Raw genomic sequence first — 23,933 nt, 5'->3', positions numbered from 1 at the left:
GGCAGAAATTGGCCAATTTGGGAGAAATTGGCCAAATTAGGAGCTCGGATAGGCAGGAAAACAGCGGGAGGGTGGGGAGGGGGGCAAGCCGGGGAGCCCCGTGTCCATCCCCACGTCTATCCCCGTTTCCATCCCCGTGTCGGGGGCTGCGGGAGGCGTTCGGGGGGTTCGGGATCGGCCCCTCCCCGGGGCGGGGGAGCCCCACCTCTATCCCCGTGTCCATCCCCGCTGCGGGGCTCCGGGAGGCGTTGCGGGGGTTCGGTTCGCTCGGCCCCTCCCCGGGGCGGGCGCTCCCCGCCGGCAGTGCCGCGGTGCGGGGGCGGGCGGCCCGAGCGGAGCGGAGCGGGGCGCGATGGGGGCGGCGCGGCCGCAGTGAGCCCGGCGGGGAGCGGAGCGGAGCGGAGCGGGCACGGAGCGGGGCCGATGGCGTTCAGCGCCTGGCAGATCCTCTCGCCGGTGCAGTGGGCCCGCTGGACGTGGTCTGCGGTGCGGGGCGGGGGCGGCCCCGAGGAGGAGGGGGACGGGGCTGCTGGCGAGGAGGAGGATGATGATGATGAGGAGCAGGACCCGCCGGCGGGGGGCTCGGCCCTTGGCTTCAGGCAAGTCACCCATGGCCCTTTCCCTTCCCTGCGCGTTCTCCCCGGCCCTGTCCCCATCCTCCCTTCGCTCGCTGCCTGCCTGCCGGGGATCCCGCACCGCACCGGGGATTGGGGGGCCGGGAGCCGCTCCCGAGGATGCCGGGGCTGGGGGATCAGGAGCCGCTCCCGAGGATGCCGGGGCTGGGGGATCAGAGCCGCTCCCCGGAGGATGCCGGGGCTGGGGGATCAGAGCCGCTCCCCGGAGGATGCCGGGGCTGGGGGATCAGAGCCTCTCCCCGGAGGATGCCGGGGCTGGGGGATCAGAGCCTCTCCCCGGAGGATGCCGGGGCTGGGGGATCAGAGCCTCTCCCCGGAGGATGCCGGGGCTGGGGGATCAGAGCCGCTCCCCGGAGGATGCCGGGGCTGGGGGATCATGAGCCGCTCCCGAGGATGCCGGGGTTGGGGGATCAGGAGCCGCTCCCGAGGATGCCGGGGCTGGGGGATCAGAGCCGCTCCCCGGAGGATGCCGGGGCTGGGGGATCAGAGCCGCTCCCCGGAGGATGCCGGAGCAGCCGGGCTCGCTACGTGTCCTTGGAGGCCCGTGCTGTGTGCTCAGACCTGGCTGAAAGCCTCCACAGGGCGGTGTGCCGATGATGTTTCACCTGCTCTCCCTTCTCCCTTTGCCAGCATGGACAGGAGCGAGGGGATGCCCGCGGGCAGCCTGGGGCCTGGCTGGAGGATTTCAGAGGTAGCCTTGAAAGCAGTAATTCCTCACTCTTTCCCCCTCCCTTTTCGGCAGCTCGGACTCCACCGATAATTTCGAGACGCCTGAAGCACAAACGCCGGCCTGCTCGCCCCTCAAGGAGTTCTGTGAGCCCCCGGGATCGCCAGAGCCTGAGGCCAGGAGCCAAGGTAAAAAGAGAGCGCATTCTGCTCTTGGTGCTCTGCTCCGGTGGCAGAAAGGCAGGGTGGGGTCAAGGAGTGAAATTCTCTGACTTTGAGTAATGCCTGGCACACTTTTGGTGGTTAACGGCCTGGACAGTTCAAATGCCAGGGCTGGGCTGGGCGCCCCACAAGGAGCTGTGATGGGGGACTGGGAGGAGTCCCAGGGTGATGTTGAATTATTTTATCGGTTAAACGTTCCTCTGACACTTGCTCTGCAGCCTGGGGGCTGCTGCTGGCTGTTGGGACCTTGCTCATGTGTCCCTCACCCCTGGCTCCTGCACAGGAGTGACAAAATGCCATTCTGTGTCCCCCAGGCTGGTCAGTGGTATTTCATTGGATTGATTCAGTGTTTCATTTGATTCAGTGGGATTTCACGGCACAGGCCATTTTTCCTTGCAGTTAGCTGCCAGTTGTCCTCACTGTTAAAAATACAAGAGCTTAATGCTGCTAAACCCCACTTTTTGAGGAATTGCAGGGGATCTGCTCTAGGAAAACTCAGCTGGGAACTTTGTGTGGGGCTGATTTCAGAGCACATGGGCTTGGTCCAGACCATGGGTCCTTCTGTGCGGGAGCCCAGGCACAGGATGCTGTGGCTCTCCATCCCCTGTGGTGTTGTTCTGCTTTGGGTGCTCATCCATCCCCGTGAAAAACTCATTTTTGTCTGCTGTGAGTGCTCTGTTCGTGCTTCCAGTAATCACAGCTCTTGGAATAATCCTTTTAAGAAGGGATGATAGAGACATCTTTACTTTGAGGATAATGCCTGGGAAAGGGGGGGAGAGATCAAGGCTTTCCTAGCAGGTAGGAGGATCATTTCAGGGTGTCACTGTTCCCCTTGTCCTGGGATGAGCAGCTCCTGCTCAGCACTGAGGGAGTATCTGCTCCTGCACACAAAGCTCCCACTGTTCTGCACACGGGGGCATGATCTCCAGCAAAAGCTGTTTTTCTGTGCTGCCTGGCAGACAGTGGCATGTTGGGGCCAGCAGAGCCAAACTGGTGCCACCACACTTGGCTCCAGCCCTTCCCTGCCCCTGTGTCTGTTCAGTTTGTCTGGAATGGAGGAGAGAAGGGATTTTGTGGCTGAGGGTGGCTTTGCAGTGTGCAGAAGGCTGTCACACCACCAGTGCAATCCCTGTGTTAAAGCCTCATCTTTGCATTTTGCTGCTGCATAGCAGCCCTTGGGTCTGGCTGCAGCTCGGTTGCAGCAGGGATGGAATCCCTGAAATGGCTGCTTGGCCCTGCTGGGCTGTTTGGGGCAGTGCCAGGGCTGCACCTGGGGGCAGGCACTGCACCCCTGGCCTTGAGGGACTGTCTGCTGGGTGTTTGCAGTCTCACCCTGCCTTGGGAATAAATAGAGTGAGGAATGACACAAGCCATGGCTCCAGGGCTGGCTGCTCCATGCACAGCCAAAATATTACCTGGGTGTGTTAAACCCTGTCCTTGGGGACAAAAATTCAGCTTTGGAGGGAGCTGCAGTGAGGGTTCTTCCCACTCAGGATCACTCAGTTTCTTCTTGTGGTCTTGGCTGGTGGGATTAATTCTTGCTGCAGTTATCTGCAGTCATCTGCCAGTAGATATTTTGCACTCCAGGGCTGGCTGCTCCATGCACAGCCAAGAGATGACCTGGGTATGTTAAACCCTGTCCTTGGGGACAAAAATTCAGCCCTGGAGGGGGCTGTATTAAAGGTTTGGGCCCACTCAGGATCACTCAGTTTATTCTTGTGGAATTGGCTGGTGGGATTAATTCCACCCCAAGAATTCTATCCCATTCTTGCTGCAGTCATCTGCCTGTAGATTTTTGCACTCCAGGGCTGGCTGCTCCATGCACAGCCAGGAGGTGACCTGGGTATGTTAAACCCTGTCCTTGGGGACAAAAATTCAGCCCTGGAGGGAGCTGAGTGAGGGTTTGTGCCCACTCAGGATCACTCAGTTTCTTCTGGTGGTCTCGGATTAATTCTATCCCATTCTTGCTGGAGTTATCTGTCATCTGCCAGTAGATGTTTTGCACAAGGAAAAGCAGATATTGGAGTTATCTGCAGTCATCTGCCAGTAGATGTTTTGCACAAGGAAATGAGCAGAAGCAGCAGATCTGGAGCCATCAGAGCTGTGAGCTGCCCTGATGCAGGGCACGTGTTTTCCGGTGCGTTAGCAGCATCCTCCCTCTGATGCTAATTCTTAACAGAATGGGTTTAAAAATAGCCCAACGGCTGTTGAACACCGACAGAAAGCTGTGGTGGGGCTGAGCTGGGTGTGTGGGGCAGATATCCTGTGCTGGGCTGGGAAGTGTGTGACTCACAGCTGAGCACAGGGCCCGCACACCAGAGGGGCTGTTCTGGCACAGGGATTGCTGCCTGTGGGATGGAAAGGGCTCTGAGCCTTTGCTGCCAAGTTCTCCTGCTTGGTTTGAGGGATGGCGTGTTGGAAAGCTGTTTAAATCAGTGTTTGTGTTTAATTTCAGCCCGAGGAAGGCAAGCAAAGCAATTAAAATGCAGAGGCACTGCGCGTCTGTTACCGCGGTGCCAGACTGCCCTGCCTGCTTTTCTTTAGAAAGTAAAAAAAAAAATCTCTGTTTTCACTTTGTAGCATCCCCTGCAGGTGCTCAGCTGGGTGTGGAGCAGGTTTGCAGCCTGAGCACAGCCAGGACAGTGGGTGTGGGTGAGATCCAGCTTGTCCTGTGCTGTGTTTGGGACAGAGCCTGGGGTCTGTGTGCGTGTGCCATGCTCTGACAGTGTCCAGAACTGTCAGGGTGCAGTGCCACAGGTGGGACAGGATTGTGTTTGGGTTTCCCTTAGGCAAAGGAAGGAATGGTTGTGGTGGTGTTCACAGGGGTCCGTGGACGAGGGAAGAATCTTGACTCCATGTTTCAGAAGGCGGATTTATTATTTTATGATAGATATGATATTAAAAGAAAATGATGTATTAAAACTATACTAAAAGAAGAAAGGATTTAATCAGAAGACTCGAAAGGAATGATCACAAAATCTTGTGACTGACCAGAGAGTCTGAGCCAGCTGACTGTGGTTAGCCATTAATTAAAAACAACCACATGAGATCAATCAAAGATGCACCTGTTGCATTCCACAGCAGCAGATAATTATTGTTTTTCTTTTCCTCTGAGGCTTCTCGGGAGAAAAATCCTGGCAAAGGGAATTTTCAGAAAATATCATAGTAACAAAGGATGAATTTGACTGTATGTTTTTAGAAGGCTAATTTATTATGATATGGTATGATGTTATAGAATATTATTCTAAAGAATACAGAGAGAATACAGACAGAAGGCTAAAAATATAATAATGAAAACTCGTGGCTCTTTCCAGAATCTTGACACAGCTTGGCACTGATTGGCCAAAGAGTCAAAACACTCAGACTAGAAATTTAATTAAACAACTACTTGTTGGTAAACAATCTCTAAACACATTTTAAAGGAGTAAAACGCAGGAGAAGCAAATCAGATAATTATTGTTTTCTTTTTCTTTTTTTTTTTTCTGAGGCTTCTCAGCTTCCCAGGAGAAAAATCCTGAGCAAAGGGATTTTTCCAAAAAAAAAAGTGAATCCCACAGGATGGGCCACCTCAGGGTCACCTCTTTGGGATGCTCTGGAAGGGGCAGAGCTGCGTGTGGTCCGTGCCTGCCAGCCCGCCTTCTCCTGGGCTGCTCAGCTCAGATTTGGCGCAGAGGGAGGATTTGTGCAGTGACAGGGCTGGGGGACAGCTGCAGGAGTGGGGGACAGGCTGGTTTCCCTGGCAGGAGCCACGAGCCAAGGGGAGTACGTGCGGAGCCAGCAGGGCTGCTCACAACGTGACTGCCTGGGGCTGGGGATGGGGGAGAGCTCGGGGGGAGCAGGGAGGGGTCAGGAGGAGCAGGGAGAGCTGCAGGGCTGGGGATGGGGCTGGAGATGGGGTTGGGATGGGGCTGGGAATGGAGGAATGCTCAGGAGGAGCAGGGAGAGCTCAGGAGGAGCAGGGAGAGCTGCAGGAGAAGCAGGGAAAGCTCAGGAGGAGCAGGGAGAACTGCAAAAGGAGCAGAGAGAGCTGAAGGAGGAGCTGGGGATGGGATTGGGGATGGGGGAGAGCTCAGGAGGAGCAGAGAGCATTCAGGAGGAGCAGGGAGAGCTGCAGGGCTGGGGATGGGGCTGGAGATGGGGTTGGGATGGGGCTGGGAATGGAGGAATGCTCAGGAGGAGCATGGAAAGCTCAGGAGGAGCAGGGAGAGCTGCAAAAGGAGCAGAGAGAGCTGAAGGAGGACCTGGGGATGGGATTGGGGATGGGGGGGAGCTCAGGAGGAGCAGGGAGAGCTGCAGGCTCGGGAATGGGGTTAGGATGGGGCTGGGAATGGAGGAATGCTCAGGAGGAGCAGGATGAGCTCGGGAGGAGCAGGGAGAGCTCAGGAGGAGCAGGAAGAGCTGCAGGCACCGTGCTGGGCTTGGGGAGAGCTCCCTGGATGGAACCAGGGCTGCACTGAGGCATCACCAGGGCTGGGCAGCTGTGGGAGCCCCCAAGGAAGGGGTTTCTGCTTTCTGCATCCTGTGTAATTGTTCCTGCTGCTGTTGGAGGCAGAAGAAGTGTGGAGGGGGGAGGAACTAAGGGAAATCCCCCCTGAGCTTGCAGAGGGACATTTTTCTGCAAAAGATTTCCAAAAACAGCACCTGAGCCTGTACCTTCCTTCCGCCTCCCAGTATAGCCCAGTTCCTCAAACTGGCTATAGGAGGGGCTGAGTACCCCTGGGTGCAGAAAATGTGAGAATCACAAAGCTGGAGAAGCTGGCTGGGTGCTCCTTCTGCTTTTTGTATTTAAACCATTCTGAGCCATGGCCACACACTCCTTTCCTCCCCACCCCGGAGACACCATGGAGAGGCAGTTTGTGTGCTGGCTGCTTGTTATTCAAGGAGTAATTACTCATTGCTTGGGTTAGAAACCAGGATGGGCTCATGCCTGTGAGAGCAGCAGCTGCCAAACCTTCTGCTGGGAAGGCAAAATGCACTTAAATAGTCCTTTTGCCCTGACTTTGAAGTCTGTTCTTCTATTCAGGGCTGTCTCAGGAAGGCTTCAAACAGCTGAGCAGCACAGCAAGTGTAATAAAGTTTTCTTTGGGGTCTGTTAAGGAGGTTTTCCTGGTTCCTAATGATGGGAAGGCCTGCCAGGCTCTGCCTCAGACTGTTTCCTGGCTGCACTCCAAGTACTCATCCACTGGATTTGTGTTTACTGATGCATTTTCTGGGGCATCAAGGCAACGTCTACTTGGAGGGAGTTGCTTTTTTTTTTTTTTGCAGTCAGAGGAAGCATTTTTGCAGTCTCAGGGAGCACACAGACCCTCATGATTCATTTCCATGGCTTTTAGCATCCCAGGGATCAATTATGCTAACCACGAGCCATCCACTGAGTCAGGATTGTTGGCTCCATGTCCTGGATCAGTCCTGGGAGCAGATATTTGCCTGATTCCCTGTTCCTCTGCCAGCCTGGCTCTGTTACCAGCACACATGAGCTGGTTGCAAATGCCTGGTTATAGGAAAATGTAAGAGCTTAAATGAGAGATGTGGGACTCCAGGGGCTCTCCAAAATGCAGTTTATTGTATACAAAATGCAGTTTATTCTATCTAAGAGGTTACAGCAGTCCAGGGTGGTGGGTGACAGAGCTGTGCCTCCAGCTGTCAGCTCCAGCTGCAGGCAGGCCTGGACACCCACATCCCTCATTCAGGCGCTTACTGGTGGCACCCCACATTGGGCGCCACTGTGAGAGCCAAAATGAGAGATGTGGGACTCCAGGGGCTCTTAAAAATGCAGTTTATTGTGCACAAAATGCAGTTTATTGTATCCAAAATGCAGTTTATTGTATACAAAATGCAGTTTATTCCATCCAAGAGGTTACAGCAGCCCAGGGTTGTGGGTGACGGAGCTGTGCCCACAGCTGTCAGCTCCAGCTGCAGGCAGGCCTGGAGTCCCACATCCCTCATTCAGGCTCTTACTAATGGTGCCCCACGTTGGGTGCCACTGTGAGAGCTGAAATGAGAGATGTGGGACTCCAGGGGCTTTTCAAAATGCAGTTTAGTGTACCCAAAATGCAGCTTTCAGGGTGCCCCAGTAGAGAAAGGATCTTTCTCATCCCTTGATGTCAAAGAAAAGATTAAACAGTAAAAGGATTGAGGGGAAAGGATTGGAGATTAAGTCATGGATCAGGATTTGTCATTAGAAGATGCTGACAGTCTGGAGGGCCTGCTGTGACACAGCAGGGTTTGTGCAGGTGGAGAGGAGCTGGTGTGGGGCAGGAGTGTCCAACCCTGCAGCCGCCAAATCCCTCCTGCAGCCAGATTCTGCTCCTTCCCTGAGCCCACTTTCCCATTCCCCTCCTCCCTGGGGCCTGCTGCCTCACATTTTGTGCTGTTCTCTCGTGCTGTGCATCCCTGAACTCTTCTCATTGATTTTTAACTCTGCCCAAGCGAGCAGTGACTCCCTGTGGTGTGGCAGGAGGGAAGCTGAGCTGTGAGTCAGTGAATCCCCCATAAAATCCAACCCTAGAGCAGCTGTGAGGAGGGAACAGAAACTCCTCTGGAGGGGAGTGCACTGCAGGTTGTTGCAGATATCTTTTATGGAAAATATTTTCCTTAGGATTTTTCCCTCCTGAGAAGCTGAGAGGCCTCAGGAACAAAATATAAACAATGATTATCTGCTACTGTGGAATGCAACAGGTGCATCTGTGATTGGTCTCATAGAGTTATTTCTAATTAATGGCCAATCATGGCCCAGCTGGCTTAGACTCTCTGTCCAAGCCACAAACCTTTGTTATAATTCTATTCTATTCTATTCTATTCTATTCTATTCTATTCTATTCTATTCTATTCTATTCTATTCTATTCTATTCTATTCTATTCTTAGCCAGCCTTCTGATGAAACCTTTTCTTCTATTCTTTGAGTATAGTTTTAATGTAAAATATATAATAAAATAATAAATCCTGGAGTCAGATCCTCGTCTCTTCCCCAAACCCCTGTGAGCACAGTCACACAGGTCAGGGTTTAACCATCTCCTTTTCTCTTTCCAGAGCCAGGTGGCCGTGGTGACCTGCTGGTAGGGGAAGCCCACTGGGACAGCTCGCCTGGGAAGGACCCCAAAGATGAGGCCCAGCCAGAGATTGGAGCCCCTACAGCCAGTTTGGATGCTAAAGGGGAAACTGAGCCCAACAACTCACCCCTGATGCAGCCCTTGGGCTGCCAGGCTGACCCCGGGCACTCTGCTGGGGAGCCTGTGCCCCATGTGGGCACTGCCACCATGCCAGCAGGGGACACTGGCATGGGGCTGCTAGAGCTGAGGGGTGATGCCCTGGGCCAGGAGCAGCTCGGGAAAGGGAAAACACCTTCAATGGGGAGGAAAACAGATGAAACCACAGAGGAGACCCAGCTTGAGCAGCACGAGAGGAGTGTGAGCCCCTGCCAGCTGCAGAGCTCTGCCCCAGCAGCCCCACAACGCCTCCCCCATCCCGGTGAGCTGGGGGGGGACACGGCTCTGGATGCCCCAGGGCAGGTCCTGAAACCTGGGGCTGATTCTACAGAGAGTGTGGAGGCCAAGCCAGCTTCACCCAGGAGGGGCAGCAGGATCCCAGCCAGCAAGCTGACACCCAGGAGACACAGAGAGTCCCCCAAGAGAGCAGCTGAGGATGCAGAGAGGGGTCCCACAGAGCCACCCCCAGCCCGGGGCTCCTCCCAGCTGGCTCCCAGCCTCAGCTCTCTCAGTGGCAGCTCAGCACTGCAAAACTCACCAGTTCTCCCCAAGGGCTCTTACCAGTTTGACCCCAGTAACTTTGACTCCATGGATCCATTCAAGCCCACCAAGACTCTTGCCAACAGTGACCCTGACTCGTGCTCCACTGCAGACAACAGCCTCAATGAAATCCTGGAATCTCAGACCCTGGAGCTGCAGGATGATGCCCTGAAAAGCAGAGACTCCCCCAAGAAGCCCAAGTCACGCCTGATAACGTGAGTGCCAGTGTCAGAGCTGGGGCTGCAGCCCCCCTGTGCTCCCCACAGGCAGGCAGAGCTGCACTGGTGGTGGTGATGGAGAGGTGATGATGGTGATGGTGATGGAGGAGATGATGGAGAGGTGATGGAGGAGTTGATGGAGGTGATGATGGTGATGGAAGTGGTGGTGATGGAGGAGTAGATGATGGTGATGGAGGTGGTGGTGATGATGGAGAGGTGATGGAGGTGGTGATGATGGTGGTAATGGAGAAGTGATGATGGAGGTGGTGATGGTGGAGTTGATGGAGAAGGTGATGGAGGTGGTCATGATGGAGGTGGTGATGATGGTGATGGAAGTGGTGGTGGTGGAGGAGGTGATGATGGTGATGGTGGAGTTGATGGAGGAGGTGATGATGGTGATGGAAGTGGTGGTGGTGGAGGAGGTGATGATGGTGATGGTGGAGTTGATGGAGGAGGTGATGGAGGTGGTGGTGATGGGGGAGTTGATGGAGGTGATGATGGAGGAGGTGGTGATGGTGGTGGTGATGGAGAGGTGATGATAGTGGTGGTGATGGTGGCACTGCTTCTGCCCTGCTGGTGCTCTTGCCCTGGTGATGCTCCTGCCTTGGCGGTGCTCCTGCCCTGGTGCCTCCTGAGCCAGCCCCAGGTCCTGCCGTGCACCTCAGGCTCTGCTGCTGGCTCAGTTTTATCCCCCTGTGCTGTTGTCAGTACCACTGACAGGAGTTCTGGAGCAGTGCCAGTGTCCTGAGTCCCAAGGGAAGGCTGGATTGGGACCTGCTTGCAGGGTCACCTCTTTGGAAACCCTTTGAGGGTCCAGCTGGTGGCTCAGGGTGTAGATGTGGTGTCAGAGGAGCCCTCAGGGGAGGCTGGAGCTGCTGTGTTTGCTGGACTTGTGCAGGACCAAACACACCCTGGTGGATGCAGGTGTGGTCGGTCAAATTAGCTGAGGCATTTTGTGAGCTGCCACCAAGTTTGTGTTTTATGTCAGAGGAAGAGAACAGGTTGGACAGGCAGTCTCTCACTCTGCTGTTGGATTCTCCAGTGAGAAATTCAGATACTGGGTTTTAACAGGGAAAGAGAAAACCTCACAGGCAAAATTTTTTTTTTTGAGGTTTGTGTTTGGATCTCACCCTGCTGCTGTGGGCAGCACAGGCAGGATCAGAGTGTCCCATGTGTGTGTGTGCCTTCCCAAAATCTGAGCTAGGCAGCTCCCTGTGCTTCTCAGAGCAGAGTTAACATCCAGGTCTTTTCACACACTCTTCTTCAGGTCTTTTCACACACTCTTCTTCTCTCCATCTGTCTGTCTCTCTCCCTGTCCGTGCTTTGGTGCATCAGGACTACTGAGCAAGTGAAATTTCTCTGTTTTCTGTTGTAAGTACTCTCTCCTGTACTCCTTTCCTTCTCCTTTGCTGTTCTTGTCCTCTCTCTGGGTGTGTGCTGCCCCTCTGGTCTCCATGGCATGCTGGCTCCTTCTGCCCTTTGACTTGTGCTCTCTGCTGTCTGGTTGGTGTGGTGGGGTCCCCAGGGTGGCCAGGCCTGGTGAGAGGGAGAAGAGGAGAGCTGAGCTGAGCTTAGCTGAGCTGCACTGGAGGCACACACCCGTGCTTGTCCTCGCAGCATGCCGCCTTGCAGCATCTTCTGGTGGTGGACAAATGCTCAAAACCTTCAGCAGGTTTTTGTGCAATCCAGAGCTGTTGTCTTGGTGCTGGGGGGGAGCTCAAACCAGCTATTAGATACCTGGCACAGGAGAGGGTGCAGAAAAGAGGAGGGTGAGGATGTGAGGGGGGAGGTCAAAACAGCAGCCAGGTGATGGGACAACCCTGGCACAGAAAAGAAGAGTTTGACAAGTTTGTCTTGCTCGTGGCAGGGCATGAGGGAGAAAAACAGCCCTGAGGGCTTCTTCAGTGTGATCCAGGCGTGCATGGCAGCGTGCAGAGCCAGCTCTGTGTGCCCCTCATGCTCTGCTGTGCTGGGCTGGGCACTGCCAGGGGCTGGGGGCAGCTCCATGGACCTGGGAGCAGCTCCTGCAGTGCTGCTGGAGCCTTTCCCTGTGCCTGGAGGCTGGGATCCCTCCCCAGGGATCACACGAGCTGCTCCAGCTCAGCAAGCATCTCCTGAGGGGTCAGACATGGCCATGAGGCTGGGAGGTCCCTGAGTGTGGAATATGAGGGGGTGACATGCAGGAGAAGAGCTCCTGCTGTCCCCCCATGTTCCCACTGTGGCCGTGGGGATGCGGCCGTGCCTGCCGCCCTGTGCAGGTGGCTCTGGATGGGTGTCTTCAGGAACATGGGATGAATTTCCAGGGACAGCCTCCTCCCTGAAGGGTGAGGAGATCACCTGCAAGACCTCCTTGGGCTAAAGATCCCACTTGAGGGGCCCTTTTCCTCAGGACGGCGTTTGTGCCTCACAGAGCGTTTGTTTGAGGCACAGCACCTTGCCCTGAGTCACCTGGGAGATGTGGCTGCTGTGGAGAAGTCCCAGACAAACTTCCAGCTGCAGGGACATGCCATGAGACAGCCTGGACATGGTTCTTCCTGCAGAAAGTCGACTTGCACCAAAGCCTGGGGTGCCGTGGTGCTGAACATGCAGGGCAAGGGAGAACCTTCTGTGGCAGCTCCTTGGCAGTGCCTCTCTCCCCATCAGCCTCTTGGGCTCCTTGCTCTGCTCCTTACCTTCCTCAGGAATAAACAGCTCACAGACAAACCCAACTCCTGTGTAGTTGTGTCTTTTGTTTGCCTGTTCCTCCTGTCCCTCCCAGCAGCCGCTCTGCCTCGGTGTTCACTGGTGAGTGGGGTGCTGGCACGCCGTGGGTGCAAGGCTGGTGCTGGGACTGCCTCCCCCTGCTTGGGCTGTCTGGCACTCACCCCACACCCCCCTCGCTGCCCCTGAGCCCCCCTGAGCTGCTGCTCCTCTCTCCTGCAGGAGTGGATGCAAGGTGAAGCAGCACGAGGCGCAGCAGCCCCTGGTCCTGGACATCAGTGCTCAGGTAGGGGGGTGAGACCCCAAAACTGGGCTGGGGAGGGCTGGACTGGCTGAGCTTCGGGCTGGCATCTTCCCTGTGGGCAGTTCCTGAGGATGGGAAGATGTTGGGGAAGGTGAAACAGGAAAGCCTTATCAATATGATTGTCTGGCAAAAGATTTTGAGAATATGGAAACTGTAAGCGAGATTGAAATGAAAGCAAGCTTTGAGATCCCTCAGTTACTGAACAACTGGAAAACAATGGTGTGGCTGGCTGAAGGTAATCCCCTATTGATGGAACAACACCCTCTGCTTGCGGACAGCTCCAAGGGTCAGAGCAGACCCTACAGCTTGGCAGAAGGGCCCAAAGAAGAGTTTTTAGGGTTTAAAATGTAACACAGTGTGGTAATGTAATGATTCTTACAGGCTGTATGGAAATGCTGTAGGATTTGTATCTTGTACTGGATTGGTTGGTGAGAATTAGAATATTCAACACAGAAGAAGATTTATTGTATTGGAATGGGAACTTCACTCTCTTATCCTTTTACTCTCTTATCCTCTCACCCTCTCTACCCCTCTCTTCTCTCAGGCCTGCTCTGAGCTGTGGCTGCAGCTCCCAGCAGGGCCCTGTACTTGGCCCTTTGCAATAAACCCCAAATTCCAAGCCCAGAAGAAGATTTATTGTATTGTAACAGGAACCTTGCCCTTGATCCTCTCTTTTACTCTCTCATTCTCTCTTTACCACACTCTTGCCTTCTCTCTCTTTACCTCTCTCTCTCTGAGGCCTGCTCTGAGCTGTGCCTGGCAGCTCCCAGCAGGGCCCTGCACTTGGCCCTTTGCAATAAACCCCAAATTCCATGACCAGAAGTTTTATTGTATTGTAATGGGAACCTTGCTCTCTCATCCTCTTTATCACTCTCTTTACCTCTCTTTAATTCTCTCGGGCCTGCTCTGAGTTGTGGCTGGCAGCTCCCAGCAGGGCTCTGCACCCAGGCCCTTTGCAATAAAACCCAAATTCCATGACCTGGCTGCAGAGATCTCTCATCTCCCTCCATCCCCACTATCCTACCCCCATCACTCCTACAGGAAGGGAGGCAGGAGCAGCTTACCTGTGGATTTTAAGCTTTCCATGCTTTCTGTGCAGTATCAGCTGCTCACCTGGTGGGCTGACCCCTGCAGATCCTGCCTAACTTCGTGTTTTGGTCGTGCAGGATGAAGGAGTGTTGATCTCAGAGATCCCAGACATTACAAACCGGGATGGCCGTGCCACTGATGAGGAGAAGTTGGCCTCCACCACCTCCACACAGAAACCAGCGGGGCTGGAGAAGAAAGCTGAGGCAGAAGATGACCTGGAGTACTTTGAGTGCTCCAACGTGCCTGTGTCCTCAGGGAAGCACAGACCAGAGGCAGGTGAGGAGCATCCTGCTTGCCTTCAGCCCTGGGAATGTGCTGTGGGAGCCTCTGGCAAGGATTTGGTGCTGCATCCTCATCAGAGTGATTTATTTGCGCTGACAGGGCTAAAGGCTGCTGTAGGTTCTCATGGAACCTCCCATTGCCTCCCTGCTCTGTTTCCAGCGTGGAAAACCATGGTCCAGGCTGTGTTTGTTTAGATTTTGTACAGAGCTCTCTCCCTACAATGCTGTAGGGGGATGTGGGGTGAATTTGAGGGATTTTGGGTCAGGTCAGGGAGATTTGGGAGTTTTAGGGTCACTTTGGGGGATTTGGGGTCGGTGAGTGCGGAACCCGAGGGCCACGAGGAGGAGGAGCAGGAGGAGGAGGATTTTGGGGGTTTGGGGTTGGTCCAGGGGAATTTGGGGTGATTTAGGGTTCCCCCCACCAGTGCTCACTGCTGAGCAGAGCAATTTTCCATTCAGAGCATGGACCTGGTGTCCTGGCACAGGGCTGTGCTTGATGGAGATCTCAGCAATGCCCACACAGACCCAATTATTGCTCCTGGTGGAATTCTGCCCTCAGTTTCCCACGTAATTAGCCTCTCTGCCCAAGCCATTACAAAATAATTAAAAGCCAGGCCAACATGGCATTTAATCAATAAGCAAGCCCTAGGTGCAAGCAGGGGAAATCACCACGGGGGCGTTGCAGCCTCCCTTTGCAGGAACCCATTAATCATTTCTGCTGAGGGCTGTGCTGGGCTGCCAGCTCCGTGAGAATGGTGCTCTGTCCTCAGGGGAGGAAAATCTGACGGCCAGGGGAGAGGCTGGAGGCTCTGTGTGAGCATCTCCCGTTCCAGAGCTCTCCTGGAGCACCAGGGATGAGGGTGCTGGTGCTCTGAGCAGCTGCTGAGGTGCAGAACGTCCTGTCCCAGCTTGGGGACATGGGCACAGCTGAGCTGCCACCACATGGTGGGACATGGGGACAGCTGGACTGCCACCACATGGTGGGACATGGGCACAGCTGGACTGCCACCACATGGTGGGACATGGGCACAGCTGAACTGCCACCACATGGTGGGACATGGGGACATGGGCACAGCTGAATTGCCACCCCATGGTGGGGCATGGGGACATGGGCACAGCTGGACTGCCACCACATGGTGGGACATGGGCACAGCTGAACTGCCACCACATGATGCTCCCAGCCTGGGGACATGGGCACAGGCTGAACTGCCACCAGAGGGGAGTGTTGGTTCCCACTCCAGGAGTGCTGGAAGGCTGGCAGGGATGGCTCATCCCTGTCCCCAGCCCTGCTCCTTGTGACACCTGGGGACAGGGTTTAATGGTGACCTTGCTGAGGACTCCGTGGTCATAGAGAGCTTTTCCAACCAAAATGATTCCAGCAGGGAGCTGGGGGCAAAGGCACCTTTGGGAGGGGAGCTCAGGGGATGGGGAGGCTCAGAGGGACCCTCCTGTGTCTCAGAAAATCTGTGTGTGCCCTAGGGTGCTGTTTCCAAATCAATTAAAGGTTGTGTTTCGTTGTCCTTAGGTTTTGAAAAGGAGCTCTGCAAGCAGATGGAAAAGGGAGGGCCTGGCATCTTCCCCGTGAGTGCCTCTCTCTTTTCTCCTTTCTGAAACGAGTTTCTCTGGGAGGTAAAATTCCTGACGAGCCCACGCAGGGACTTGATAAAAATAGCAGAGATTTCCCAGCAGGCCTGGAGGAGCCTGGCAGAGACTGATCCATCCTGGGTGGGCGAGGGGAGGGAGGGAGGGAGGGAGGGGACAGGCAGGACAGTGCAGGGGATGGACAGGAGCAGGGCTGGGGATAGACAGGAGCAGGGCTGGGGACAGGAATAGGGCTGGGGACAGACAGGACAGTGCTGGGGACAGACAGGACAGTGCTGGGGACAGGAACAGGGCTGGGGATGGACATAAACAGGGCTGGGGACAGGAGCAGTGCTGGGGACAGGAGCAGTGCTGGGGATGGACAGGGAGGGGACAGGAGCAGTGCTGGGGACAGGGGCAGTGCTGGGGACAGGAACAGGGCTGGGGACAGGAGGAGTGCTGGGGATGGACAGGACAGTGCTCGGGACAGACAAGGGCAGGGCTGGGGACAGGAGCAGTGCTGGGGACAGGGATGAGCAATGCTGGGGACAGTGCAGAGCCAGGGAGGTGGCTGAAGGGCAGGGAGGGCAGAGCAGACCGTGGGGAGGGGACAAGCTGCCAGCACAGGTTGTGTCTCACATGGAGTGCCCAGGGCTGGCTCTGGTGGCCCCTTGGTGCTGCAGGGACCCTCAGGGCTCTGCCCTGTGACAGCAGAGCAGGGGAGAGCACAGGAGCCCTGCTCTGCAGCCCCACAGTGCTGGGACAGCCCTGCCGTGGCCTGAGGAGCCCCAGGGGACACCCTGTGCCAGCCTCTGGCCAAAGCTGCTTGAGCTGACAAGCAGATGACAATGGGATTAGCAACATCAGCAAAAGCAGCCCCTGTGAGACAGATTAACTGTGCTGAGCCCCACAAGGACATGGGCAAAGTGAGCTTTAATTGGTGCCCTGAGAGCCTGGGCTGGCTCTGGTCCTGCTGGCACCCCAGAGGTACCTGCAGGAGCTCAGGTGTGCACCTGTGGGAGGCTGAACCTGCTCAGTGCTGGGGTGCCTGGCCCCAAACCTGCCCCAGGGGTGGCTCCAACTCTGCCATGGGCACAGGGAGCTCGAGCTGAGCAGCTGAAGCGCCAGGGGGAGAAGGGAGGGGAAAAGTGCTCCAGGGCTCTGGTTTCCACACTGTGAGGAGCAGCTGCCTCCTCCCTCCCCTTCTTCCCTTCTCTATTTCTGGCAGCCTCTTCTCAGGGAGATGCTGCAGGGCTGTCACTGCTCTGGGTGGGGAAACGAGGGGCAGGCAGTGCCAACTGAGCCTTGCCCCCAGTTTGTCCCAGTGGCTGCATTGTGTAGCCGTGATATTTTCTGGAAAAATCCTTTCCTTAGGATTTTTCCTCCTGAGAAGCTGGGAGGCCTCAGGAACAAAATGTAAACAATGGTTATCTGCTGCTGTGGAATGCAACAGGTGCATCTGTGATTGGTCTCATGTGGGTGTTTCTAATTAATGGCCAATCACAGTCAGCTGGCTCGGACAGAGAGTCCAAACCACAAACCTTTGTTATCATTCCTTTTCTATTCTTAGCTGGCCTTCTGATGAAATCCTTTCTTGTATTATTTTAGTATAGTTTAAATAGACTATACATCCTAAAATAATAAATCAAACCTTCTGAAACATGGAGTCAGATCCTCATCTCTTCCCTCATCCTGGTACCCCTGTGAACATGGTCACAGCAGCTCTGCCAGGGCTCAGATGCAGGCCCTGAGCTCTGTGTGTGCAGAAAGGGAAAATGCTGATAAAACAGGGTGGGTGGGTGAAAAGAACCCCCTGGTAACATCCCATCCCTGGGTGATTCCCTCAGGACAATCCCGGGCTGTGCTCCATGGACAAGTGCCCCAGCGTGAGCAGCAGTGACAGTGCCCTGGCTGGCATCTGCCTCAGCGAGTCTGAGAAGGCAGCGGTGCTCACGCTCATCAGAGAGGAGGTAACAGCCCTGGCCCTGTCCCCTGGGGCTGTCCCTTATGTCCCTGTCCCCTGGGGCTGTCCCTTGTGTCCCTGGACTGCCCCTTGTGTCCCTGTCCCTGGGACTGCCCCTCATGTCCCTGTCCCCTGGGGCTGTCCCTTGTGTCCCTGGGGCTGCCCCTCGTGTCCCTGTCCCTGGGGCTGCCTCTCGTGTCCCTGTCCCCTGGGGCTGTCCCTTGTGTCCCTGGACTGCCCCTTGTGTCCCTGTCCCTGGACTGCCCCTTGTGTCCCTGTCCCCTGTCCCTTGTGTCCCTGGACTGCCCCTTGTGTCCCTGTCCCTGGGCTTCTCCTCCCTGGACCTCTCCCCAGGGCAGCAGGGGCAGCTCTGCTCTGCCCAGAATGGGGGGGATCTGATCCCCTGCATGGGACAGAGAGGGGAAACCCCCCCGAGCACATCCCAAACGTGTCTGCTGCCCCCCAGATCATCACCAAGGAGCTCGAGTCCAACGAGTGGAAGAAGAAATACGAGGAGAGCCGGCAGGAGGTGCTGGAGATGAGGTGAGAACTGCCCCCTGAGGGGGCATCAGGGGTGGCACAGCTCAGCCTCGCCAGGCTTGGCAGAGACTTCTCTTAGTGCTGTGTCCTGTCACTGTGATATTTTCTGAAAAATCTCTTTGCCAGGATTTCTTCTCCTGGGAGGCTGAGAAGCCTCAGAGAAAAATGAAATCAATAATTATCTGATTTGCTTCTCCTGTGTTTTGCTGCTTTGGAATGTGGTTTGGACATTGTTTACCAGCTGGTGATTGTTTCATTGGTTCCATGTGAATTGTTTTTAATTAATGACCAATCACTGTCCAGCTGTGTTGGACTCTGAGGAGTCAGTCACGAGTTTTTATTATTTATTCTTGTTAAGCCTTCTGTCCGTATACTTTCTCTTTCTTTAGTATAGTTTTAGTATAGCATTATATAATATGATGTGATATAATGTAATATAAATATAATATAGCACAATATAGTATAATGTAGTATAATGTAATATAAAGTAATATAAAGTAATGTAGTATAATATAATATAATATAATATAATATAATATAATATAATATAATATAATATAATATAATATAATGATAAATCACCCTTCTGGGAACATGGAGTCAGATTTTCAATTCCTCCTTCATCCTGGGGACCTCTCAAACTCAACACCAGTGTTCTCTTAGTGCTGGTGCTGTGTCCTGCTTGTTCCTTTCCTGCAGAAATAAAATAGAAATAAATAAAAATAGAAATAAAATAGAAATAAAAGAAGTGAAATCCCATGAGCTGTGCCAGCCCCAGTGACAGAGGAGGGTTTTGGTCTGAAGCAGCACTGATGGGTGGTGCAGCCTCAACATCTGGGCCCTGTGCCTGTGCTCCTGTGGGGATGCAGTGGTGACATGGAGTCAGATTGCCACCATGTCCATGGGGCAGATTGCCACCATGTCCCCACAATCAGTGGCCTCTCACCTGTTTGTTTCTTCTCTTCCTTTTAGGAAAATCGTGGCAGAGTATGAGAAGACCATTGCCCAGATGATAGGTAAGGTGCTGTCACCTGGCCAGGTGTGCAGGGCAGGGAGCTGGCTGCCACAGCTGTCCCCACTCAGTCACCATGTCCTTGTTGTTTGTTCTCCATGCCAGAGGATGAGCAGAGGACCAACATGACATCTCAGAAGAACCTGCAGCAGCTCACCATGGAGAAGGACCAGGCTCTGGCAGACCTGAACTCAGTGGAGAGGTCCCTGTCGGATCTGTTCAGGAGATATGAAAACCTGAAGGGCGTCCTGGAAGGATTTAAGAAGGTCCTTACCTTGGTTTGCCCTTTCTCCCTGCAGCTCTGGTCCCTGGACAGAGCTGCTGGTTTGGTTTTTGGGAGTCTTGGAGGGTTCCTGGGCAGTCACACTCCATGTTTCCATGCTGCTGGGTGTAAAGCAGAAATTTGGTTTGTTAAAAACCTTTTTTTTCACACTCAGAACAGTATCTATCATCCTGTCAGAGCAATGTCTTTGTGCCCAGTCCCAATGCAAATGGATTTACTTTCTTTTCCAGAATGAAGAAGCTCTGAAGAAATGTGCTCAGGATTACCTGACCCGTGTCAAGCAGGAGGAGCAGCGCTATCAGGCCCTGAAAGTCCACGCAGAAGAAAAATTGGACAAGTAAGGTCATGCATGAGATTGCTGGGTGCTTCAAGACCTTGTAGGGAAGCAGCTTCATTTGCTCTGCAGAGGCTGCAAGGCAGGAGCTGAAAACGATGTGAAAAGCTGCATTTTACAACCTCAGGCTCAAGTGTGTCTAAGCAAGGCAGAGCAAATCCCTGAATGCACTCTCTGATCTCTGCTTATTTATTTTTTAATGGAGAACCTGAGGTTCACAGTCTATTTATGGCCACTTAACCAAGCTCCCATCTCTCAGAGTGCTCATGTTTGTGGTACAGGAGTGGGCTGTGCTGCCCTGGGGCTCAGCTGATGAGCAGGAGCTCAGCAGCATGTGTACCCTGAGTGAGGTGGGTGGTGAGCAGGTTTAGCTTGGCCCTGAAAGAGCAGAGGGGCTGGAGGAGCTGAATTAACCCAGTTTCACCCAGGTTCCACAGGGCCAAACCCTCTGTTTTTCCCAGAGGAGCAGAGCCAGGCTCTGCAGCTGCTGCACAGCCTCAGGACGTGCTGTGGTGTCAGTTTTGTGGAGAATGACACAGGAACAGGCAGGATTGTAGAAAGAGCAAAGAAGGTTTTTATCTAAGAGAACCACTTAGGTTTTATAATGACACAAGAGCAGGCAGGAGGAAGGATTGTAGAAAGAGCAAAGAAGGTTTTATTCAAGAGAACCGCACGGTTTTTGTAGTGACACGAGCAGGTAGGAGGCAGGTTTAGCTTGGCCCTGAGAGAGCAGAGTTTCACAGAGGGGCTGGAGGAGCTGAATTAACCCAGTTTCACCCAGGTTCCACAGGGCCAAACCCTCTGTTTTTCCCAGAGGAGCAGAGCCAGGCTCTGCAGTTGCTGAACAGCCTCAGGACATGCTGGTGTCACTTTTGTGGAGAATGACACAGGAGCAGGCAGGAGGAAGGATTGCAGTAAGAGCAAAGAAGGTTTTATCTAAGAGAACCACACAGTTTTTATAATGACACAGGAGCAGGCAGGGGGAAGGATTGTAGAAAGAGCAAAGAAGGCTTTATTTAAGAGAACCCCCAAGTTTTTATAATGACACAGGAGCAGGCAGGAGGCAGGATGGTAGAAAGAGCAAAGAAGGCTTTATTCAAGAGAACCACACGATTCCAGGATTGACAGACAGCGCTGGGGGGGGAAAGGAGAGGTGACTGACACACCTGGCAGGGAATTATCAGGGGAGGGACCCGAGGTTCTGGGGTAAACCCTGAAGTCACCCTGGCCCCCTGTGTCCCCCAGAGCCAACGAGGAGATCGCCCAGGTGCGCGCCAAGGCCAAGGCGGAGAGCGCGGCGCTGCACGCGGCGCTGCGCAAGGAGCAGATGAAGGTGGAGTCCCTGGAGAGAACCCTGCAGCAGAAGGTAACACACACACCTGCTCCTGCCTCTCCTGCTGCTGCCCTCAGCGTCCTCTTGATGCCAGAGGTGTCCTCCAGATGTTTGGTCCAGAAGGTGTTTGGTTTTTGGGATTTTTTTTTTGTTTGTTTTTGTGTTCTGGCATCTAGATTTTTGGGATTTTTTTTTTTTGTTTGTTGTTCTGTGATCTGGCATCCAGGTTTTTGGTGCAGAAGGTGTTTGATTTTTGGGATAATTTTTTGGTTTTTTTGTGTTTTGTGGGGTTGGTTTGGATTTTTTTTTTTGGGGTCTGGCTCATGTGTGCCTGTTTGCAGAGGTGTGGACTGGGGCTGGCTTGCTGCAGATCCCTGCAGGTCTGACTGGGATGAAGAGTTCCTGTTCTGCCCTGAGCATCCTGTTGATGCCAGAGGTGTCCTCCAGACTTTTGGTCCAGAAGGTGTTTGGTTTTTGGGATATTTTTTTGTTTGGTTGGTTTTTTTTCGTGTTCTGGCATCCAGATTTTTTTGATTTTTATTTTTGGTTTTTCAGTGGTCTGGCATCCAGGTTTTTGGTCCAGAAGGTGTTTGGTTTTTGGGATTTTTTTGGTGTTTTTTTTTTTTTTTTGTGTTTTGTGGGGCAGAATGGGCATTTCTGGCTTATCTGTGCCTGTTTGCAGAGGTGTGGGCTGTGGCTGGCTTGCTGCAGGTCTGGGATGAGGAGGGGTGAGCACAGGGCTCTGTGCAGTGCCTGGATGCACAGAGGAGTTATTCAGGGGCACATATAGGAGCTGGCTGCCCTTTCCCACCCATGCTTGATGCCAGATGGGCCCTGCTGTTGGTCCCCAAGATCTTCTTCTCTTCCAGAACCAGGAGATCGAGGAGCTGACCAAGATCTGCGACGAGCTGATAGCGAAACTGGGAAAGTCAGACTGAGCTCAGCACCCCCTCCTCACCCAGCACTCTGCACTTGGCTGCTTCTCTCGTGACCTTGAGCACCTTGCCTTACCCCTGGAGTCCCTGCAGGAAAGCTCCCGTGTCCAGCTGCCCCTTGGCTGCCACACCTGTGGCTCCTGAGCAGGGCTGCTCCCCTCTCTGTGTCTGTCTGCTTCCCACAGCTCCAGGCTGGGATCCCTGCAGTCAGCCTGGGAATCATCCTGGGCTCAGCTTGGGAATCATCCTGGGCTCAGCATGGGAATCATCCTGGGCTCGCCTGGGAATCTTGGGTTTAGTCTGGGAATCATCCTGGGCTCAGCTTGGGAATCCTGGGTTTAGCCTGGGAATCGTCCTGGGCTCAGCCTGGGAATCATCCTGGGCTCAGCTTGGGAATCATCCTGGGCTCAGCATGGGAATCATCCTGGGCTCGCCTGGGAATCTTGGGTTTAGTCTGGGAATCATCCTGGGCTCAGCCTGGGAATCATCCTGGTCTCAGCTTGGGAATCATCCTGAGCTCAGCCTGGGAATCCTCCTGTGCTCAGCTTGGGAATGATCCTGGGCTCAGCCTGGGAATCATCCTGGTCTCAGCCTGGGCCTGTGTGTCCCTCTCTGGGCCTGTGTGTCCCTCTCTGGGCCTGTGTGTCCCTCCCAGGGCGTGCTGCCCTGTCCCTCTGCACCTCTCAGGTGGGAGGTGACACCCTGGGCTCTGTCCCCCGTGGCTGGGCTGTGTCCCCACTGCACTCTCTGTCCCTGATTGTCCCCATGGGCTCAGCAGAGCAGGTCCAGCCACTGGTGGGTCCTGCCCTGGGACTTAGGGGGTGGCAGGGAGGGACCTGCAGGCTCCTGCACTGGGTTTGGCTGGTCTCTCTGGTTGGTGGGTGAAGCACAGCACAGCCTCTCCCTGCCCCTGGCAGTGCCAGCTTCAGAGGAAGGGAGCTGACATCTCTGCATTCGTGCACTTTATGAGCATTTATGGGCGCTTGGGCTCTCTGCTCACTCCTTCCAGTCAGGCAGGACTTGTTCCCCCCAGAGCAGTCACACAGCCTGCAGTACATTCAGGTGAGGGGAGGCAGGAGGTTTCTGCACCAAGAGGTGTTTGAGAAGCAAACAGATGCTTCTCAAATGGAGGTGTTGGTTCTGGAGGGCTGGGAGTGCCCATCCATCCTCCCTGTGCCCACCCGGGGCCCTGTCTGTGATTCCTGTGCCATGCTGAGATCAGGGCTCCCTTTCAGAGGAAGGAGCTGAACCCTGATGTGCCTCTGGGTGCTGCAGTGGTGCAGGATTCTCTGCCTTGAATGGATAGGTGTGAAATAAGGGAAATATTTGCAGTTTGGACTGTTTCCTGCCCAGCCTGTTGAACACTTTCACAAACCTTTTTGCTGCTACCTTTTTGTAACAGAATTGAGCTCTTCTCCTTCTATTTTCTAATTCCCCGTGTCGAGCATGCAGAGCAAACAGCTGTTTAAGCCAGAGCCATACACTTGATTATATTTTATTAGTTATATAATATAGAGAGAGTTTATTCTACACTTAAGCAAAGGTGTCAGCAGCCTCCCCCAGCACACAGCTCCAGTTCTCCATGTTCTTCCCTGTTCCCCAGTTATCCCAGTGACAGACTGGTCATGGAAACCAGTGGCTGACCCCACTCAAAGCAGTGCACCTGTTGCTTGTGCTGGATATTCACCCCTTGCACAGCTGGCAGAAAAGAAAATCCCATTTTTCCCCTTTCTTTTTAACCCCCTTGACCTCCCCACATGTCCCTTCCTGGGCTGGTGAAAAGCCTTCAATCCTATGATCAACAAGGACTATTCCTGTTCCCATTTGGGAGTCTGTGCAGGTAAAGCAAACCCCTGAAACCCTGAGATTTCTGGGGCAGAAATGGCTTTTTTCTCTTGAGGAAGCAGAGTGCAGCATTGCATCACCTCTTAGAGCTGCTCCAGGGCTGGTTTGTGGTTTGGGGCCCTGGGGCACTGCCCACAGCAGCACCCAGGTGTGGTGTGAGGCTGCTGGAGCACTGACCTTCATCCTTCTGCTTTGCTCAGGGCTGTGATCCTCATGGGTGTCCTGGCTCAAGGTGAGCTCAGTCTCT

At 54.1% G+C, this 23,933-nt stretch overlaps 2 protein-coding genes across 3 annotated transcripts in view; both read left to right on the top strand.

Moving 5' to 3' along the window:
• The first annotated feature begins 350 nt into the window (after positions 1-350).
• TACC1 (transforming acidic coiled-coil containing protein 1) lies at positions 351-23,793 on the top strand. 2 transcript variants are annotated; one of them, XM_054294363.1, is made up of 14 exons: positions 351-599; positions 1,378-1,490; positions 8,553-9,483; positions 10,822-10,857; positions 12,409-12,472; positions 13,657-13,855; positions 15,386-15,441; positions 17,289-17,411; positions 17,871-17,947; positions 18,917-18,960; positions 19,062-19,222; positions 19,470-19,576; positions 20,819-20,939; positions 21,776-23,793. In XM_054294363.1, the coding sequence occupies exons 1-14, from the start codon at positions 424-426 to the stop codon at positions 21,842-21,844; spliced, it is 2,277 nt and encodes a 758-aa protein (XP_054150338.1). In that variant the 5' UTR covers positions 351-423; the 3' UTR covers positions 21,845-23,793. The 2 variants fall into 2 exon arrangements, with proteins under 2 accessions (XP_054150338.1, XP_054150339.1); XM_054294364.1 differs by lacking the exon at positions 10,822-10,857 and having other exon boundaries at positions 352-599.
• Positions 386-23,933, top strand: part of GOLGA7 (golgin A7) — a 270,030-nt gene continuing 246,482 nt past the window's right edge. Inside the window, exon 1 of the mRNA XM_054294372.1 lies at positions 386-409. The gene's annotated coding sequence lies outside the window, so the exon portion shown is untranslated. The remainder of the gene's footprint in view (positions 410-23,933) is intronic.

Source organism: Melozone crissalis, unplaced genomic scaffold (genome assembly GCF_028551555.1).
Source record: "Melozone crissalis strain CALT ecotype California unplaced genomic scaffold, PUWL_Pcris_2 ptg000247l_1, whole genome shotgun sequence".
In the NCBI taxonomy this organism is placed as follows: Eukaryota; Metazoa; Chordata; class Aves; order Passeriformes; family Passerellidae; genus Melozone; species Melozone crissalis.
The sequence above is the reverse complement of the archived record's forward strand: the minus strand, read 5'-3'. Positions and strand labels throughout refer to the sequence as shown.